This window comes from Rutidosis leptorrhynchoides, chromosome 7, assembly GCF_046630445.1.
Source record: "Rutidosis leptorrhynchoides isolate AG116_Rl617_1_P2 chromosome 7, CSIRO_AGI_Rlap_v1, whole genome shotgun sequence".
In the NCBI taxonomy this organism is placed as follows: domain Eukaryota; kingdom Viridiplantae; phylum Streptophyta; class Magnoliopsida; order Asterales; family Asteraceae; genus Rutidosis; species Rutidosis leptorrhynchoides.
In genome coordinates, this window is record NC_092339.1 from 85,417,453 (window position 1) to 85,422,777 (window position 5,325).

At 33.4% G+C, this 5,325-nt stretch overlaps 1 protein-coding gene across 3 annotated transcripts; it reads left to right on the plus strand.

Moving 5' to 3' along the window:
• LOC139857966 (cyclin-D3-3-like) lies at positions 1-4,389 on the plus strand. Of its 3 annotated transcripts, none has more exons than XR_011762759.1 (6): positions 1-750; positions 841-1,045; positions 1,472-1,602; positions 2,063-2,375; positions 3,761-3,810; positions 4,064-4,389. XR_011762759.1 is itself a non-coding variant. In XM_071846814.1 (4 exons), exons 1-4 carry the CDS (start codon positions 262-264, stop codon positions 2,357-2,359), a joined length of 1,122 nt encoding a protein of 373 aa, XP_071702915.1. In that variant the 5' UTR covers positions 1-261; the 3' UTR covers positions 2,360-2,553. The 3 variants fall into 3 exon arrangements, 1 of the variants encoding a protein (XP_071702915.1); XR_011762760.1 differs by having other exon boundaries at positions 3,764-3,810; XM_071846814.1 differs by lacking the exons at positions 3,761-3,810; positions 4,064-4,389 and having other exon boundaries at positions 2,063-2,553.
• Positions 4,390-5,325: the final 936 nt, after the last annotated feature.

A 5,325-nucleotide genomic window follows, 5' to 3' on the forward strand; every position in this document is an offset into this window, starting at 1 on the left:
GTGATAAAAAGATGAAAAAGCAACAGAGCAACAACAGATGAAAAAAAGACAGGCGTGAAAGGGTTTGCAGATAAAAAACCCTCTTCTTCCTTTTTTGCTTGTTTATTTGGGCCTCTTTCTCTCACTAGAATTGCAGGGATTAGGGTTTAGTCTAGAGAGAGAAAGAAGACAACTTTAGCTACAAAACGTTTGTTTTCTTGAAGATAATGAATAGGGTCAATTAGCAGTAGTACTAATATTACTACTATCATAAGTAAGAAGATGATGAACCAAAATCAAAACCCTAAATTTGATTTTGAAAAAGATGGTCTTTTTTGTGATGAACAAGAAAAAGATTTGGACTTTGGATATGGGTTTGGTTTATTTGAAGAAAAAGTTCAAATCTTGAAACAAAAAGACCATATTTATACTCATTTTGAACATGATCTGTTATGGGAAGAAGATGAGCTTTTTACCCTTTTGGGTAAAGAGACAAAAAATGTTGGTTTAAGAGATGATGAGGGTTTGATTAATGATAGAGATTTAATGGTTTTAAGAAAAGAATCTGTTGATTGGATTATTAGGGTCAGTAATCATTATGGATTTGTTGCAATGACCACCATTTTAGCTATTAATTACTTTGATAGGTTTTTGTTTAGCCCTAATTTTCAAGGTGATAAACCATGGATGAATCAGCTTGCTGCTGTTGCTTGTCTTTCTTTAGCTTCCAAAGTTGAAGAAATTCAACCACCACTTCTTATGGATTTACAAGTATGTGTTTATAATTTGTAATTAATTTGTGAAATGTCAATTTGCCTAAGTAGTTTTGTTAATAGTGTAGAGTATTTTTTGTTTGATTAGGTTGAAGGAACGAAATTTGTGTTTGAATCTAAGACTATAATGAAAATGGAACTTTTGGTGCTTTCTTCTCTTGAATGGAAGATGAATCCAGTAACTCCATTTTCATTTTTGGACTACATTATGAGGAGGCTTGGTTTAATCACTCATTATCGACATTCGGAGATTGTTACCATGTGTGAAAGACTTGTTCTTGCTGTTATCAATGGTAAACATTTGCAAATTAATAATTAATAATATAAATTTTAGTAGTCATCATTGTAATGTACTAATGTGCTGGGATTAATAATCATAAACTCATCATTTACACTTTTATATCAGTTTGCTTGCATAGATAGTTGCTATTTCTAAAATCATTGTTGTATAATTTGTGAATTTGCTTGTATAAATTGCACTAAATAGAATAATGCTTTCACTTTATTTCTACTTTGGTATTTGTACTCCATTTTATTCATTTAAACAACAAACTTTAAAATTGTTGTAGAAATTATTGAACTTTGAACATCATTTTCAAATGCATTCATCCCCTAAAGTACACTGAAAATAATCGATTATGAAAGTACAACAGATTTAAAATTGTTTTGGATTTTTGTTAAAATCAATTAGCTGATCTTTTGTAGTATTATTGTCTCAGATTCAAGGTTTCTGGATTATCTTCCTTCTGTAATGGCTGCTGCTACAATGCTTCTTGTGATCCAGGAGCTTGATCCTAACAATGCGTTCGATTATAAAGATCGACTCAAACGTTTTCTTGAAATCAGCGAGGTTTGTTCATCGTTTTCCCATTTATACTTTACGTTCTATTTACGTATATCACTCATATGTGTGAAATGAATGAATGTGATGATGAAAACAGAATAAATAATAATAAACCTAAAAATGCCCAAGTTTGTAGATTTCACTTTCTGCATAGATTTTCTGCCTTTACGACTGTGTTTCAATTTTTTTTTTTTTTTTTGAAAAGCATATGAATAATGTGTTTCATAGAATGCAGTTTTTACTCATGTTCATATGTGTAATGACCTAATTACAGAAACACATCCCTTCATTGTTAATATTGTAGAATGCGTGATGACCTAATTACACGTTAACAAGCTCTGATTGCAACTAAACTACCATTAATCTTTGTATCAATTAGAAATTAAAAGCATCTACTTGGGTCTTTTATTTTCATAGTTTGCCCATAACCATATGATAGTCTGAAGTTTGTGTAAAATTATTACAGGAAAAGGTAGAAGATTGTTCTGAATTTCTTCTGGAAGTATCGGATAATATTCATGGAACTAGCTTCTTTGTAGTAACTCGAAAGCGAAAGTACAATTATGCCCCTGCAAGTCCAAATGGTGTGATCGATTCTTGTTTCAGCAATGATAACTCTAGTGACTCATGGACAGTTGCTGCTGGACCATCCGTATCATCTTCACCCGAACCCGTGTTGAAGAAGATCCGGGCTCAGGAGCAGCAGATGAGACTGGTGCTAGGGATCCGTGGGTCGACCCGTACCCTTAACAGCACTTATTGAGGTTAACGTTAGTATGGTAATAGTTTACCTTATTTATTAGCCAATATATGTTGTTATGGTGCAAGTTACATCCCCTAATCAATAAGTAATTGTGGGTAGAACCATATATTTTGTTTAATGATGATAGGAGTTTGATTCTTGCTATCTCAACATTCCGGAATTGAATTTGATAAAGTAAGAACTTTAGTTTATAGATCAAATATCGAGTTTTTCGGTTTGCTTGCTATACTTTTTCCATAATTGTAGTATGTTATTATCTAAGGAGGTGATCTAATTGAGTTACAATTGATCCAAACCTACAACGTAAGACCATCACAAGATAGCCTAGTGGTTGGGGCTCTAAGTTCCTTGTAAGAGGTCTCAGGTTCGAATCCCGTCTAGGACGACTATATTGTGGTGGGCCAGGGAAAGGTCGAAAACAGCCAGGGAATAATCCTCCTGGGCTGTTTGCATCAGAGTATGTCAGTATGGGGTCGGATTATACGCCCTTTTGGGTAGCCCGAACAGGAAAACGTTCTGCCTTTTACCATTTACCTAAAATGTCAGATTGATTATTAATCAGATTGGGCTGCGTACATCAGAGTATGTCAGTATGAGGTCTGATTATACGCCCTTTTGGGTAGCCCGAATAGGGAAAACCTTCTGCCTTTTACCATTTTACCATTTTACCATTTACCTGAAATGTCGGATTGATTATTGATTAGATTCAACGAGTTATGTGATCTACAGATTAATTAGACACCTACTACATTGAAACTTACATTACACAAACACTAGCAAAAACAATTTAAACATTCAAAACTCGTATCTTTAAATTGCATGAGCCGATTGATTTACTAGAAAGTTAATCGTCGACTTGCATTTGATGATGATGATATGATATAGGTATTAAATTACAAATTGAGAGTATATGAGTAGGTAAGTGACTTTAATGGAAGCAAAACAGAGCAGGAAAGGGGCTCTGAATTTTGCTGCCTTATTTGCCTTAGCATCAAGTCTTGAGTGAAAGCAACTACTTACTCCTACAAATCAAAAGCACAATCTCATTTATCAGTTTTGGCAAAATGACCATTTTACCACTAAACATACATGATTGTTATATGATTTATCAGTTTGGCAAGACCCTTGTAAATAATTATATTACTATTTAATTATATTTCAATCATTGTTAATGATTTAAATTTAAATATAAATTTTCTTGATAATTATTATGTTTGCTGGTTTCATTGCTTTTAACGAAGGTGTAGCAGCACTTCATATGTTTATATATCATGATTGTTATATCTGTTCTAATCATTTTAAATTTAAAATATTATCATAACTGATAACTGATGATTGATATGGTGCTACTTTAAAAAAAAATTAGTAACTGATGGTTTTGTTTTTACTTTGCTTTTCTAGCAGCAGGCCACAAAGAAGGGTTAAGCTACCAACACCAGTTCATTATAAGGGTTAGTTTAATCATCAGAAATGAATAAAAACGACATAACATTCTCACTTAATTTTATTGCCATGTTCAGTGTTCAATAAGTAAATAGAGTAATAATTAATACCTCACAAGTTTAGAGATGAATTGATAAATACTTCGTTGGCGGAGACACGAAAGACAAATCGAGAATGTGTCAGCTACTTTAGAATTTAAATATTCAGTTTTCAATTTTTAAACCTAGATAATAAATAGTCCAAACATATATATTGATGCAGAATCTAGTTTAATCAATATTGGGCTTACAAATGGGGTTGGGCTGAAGACATTGGATGGGTATTTCATGGAGTATAGTGTGCGGCCTAAGAGAGAATGGGATGGGCCTGGATGATTGAAACAATAATATGGAAGCAAGCTAGTACGTGGCTAAGGAAAGAAAACCATGTCTGCAATATGCACGGATTGGAATTCCATATATGGATTTGGTTTATTTTTAAATTTTAAATTTTGTGTTTATCTAATTATTTTATGTTTATCTTGTTTCTTAAAATTACGCTTTATTTGCCTATATATATAGAATGTAAAGGATGATATTATTCAGTTTATGTTGATTTGATAAATAAATAAAAAAAGGCGTGAAGTCTTATTAACCGAGAAGGTTTTGTTAAAAATAAACCGTGAAGGTTTATAGCTATCCGGTCACACCGAGAAGGTTGACTATCAATAATTGTTAATTCTGTTTGGCCACGATTCTTTGCATTATTTGGTATTCAGAGCTCAGGTTTTGACCAAACAATGTTTCATGGAGGTTATCGAGGAAGCTATTGCAGAACCGCCGACCGAGGCAGCAATGGAGATAATCGTAGACATGCCGAAAGAGGCAACGAAGACCCTCGAGACGCAGAATTTGAACGATTATATAAGCGAATTTCCGAGTTGGAACTGAACCAACAACAATTCCCTGCGCGCTACGATTCGGAACGAATCGATTCAGAAACCATTTATGATTGGATGGTGAAGATGAAGAACCCATCGACGATACAGATGGTGAAGATGGAAAATCCGTCAATGATACGGATCCCATCTATGATACAGATGGCGAGAAGGAAGAGGAAAGTTACGAGTGTGAGGTTGCGGTGGGTACTGAAAAAGATGACTTCAACACTCCAGTTATTAATAAAAACACGACTTTTTTGCTCCGTTGGTCCTTCATTTATACACGAAATTACAATCCGAGTCCCTCAAGTTTTTAATTGGATTTTCGAGTCCTTTTAATTGCATAATTTGGCAATCCGCATCCTTCCGTCTAATTTCCGTCTAAATTGGCCGTTAACCCTTGACATGTGCATTACATGTGAGGGTAAATTCGTCTTTTTACTATTTTCTTCATTAAAAACGAGGGACCACCGGCGCAAATAATTTATACTGTATATTTTTAATTTATATTTTCATACATTTATAAAAATAAAAACAAAATATATAATTTAGTCTTTTCAGCTGTTACTACAGATGAAACAATAACAACCCAAATTAAAAACTC

Bases quoted from the DNA above. Each gene is read 5' to 3' on its own strand.
- LOC139857966 (XM_071846814.1), top strand. From the start codon at position 262: ATGATGAACCAAAATCAAAACCCTAAATTTGATTTTGAAAAAGATGGT. The intron at 751-840 runs GTATGTGTTTAT...TTGTTTGATTAG, and splicing joins CACTTCTTATGGATTTACAA to GTTGAAGGAACGAAATTTGT. The intron at 1,603-2,062 runs GTTTGTTCATCG...AAATTATTACAG, and splicing joins GTTTTCTTGAAATCAGCGAG to GAAAAGGTAGAAGATTGTTC.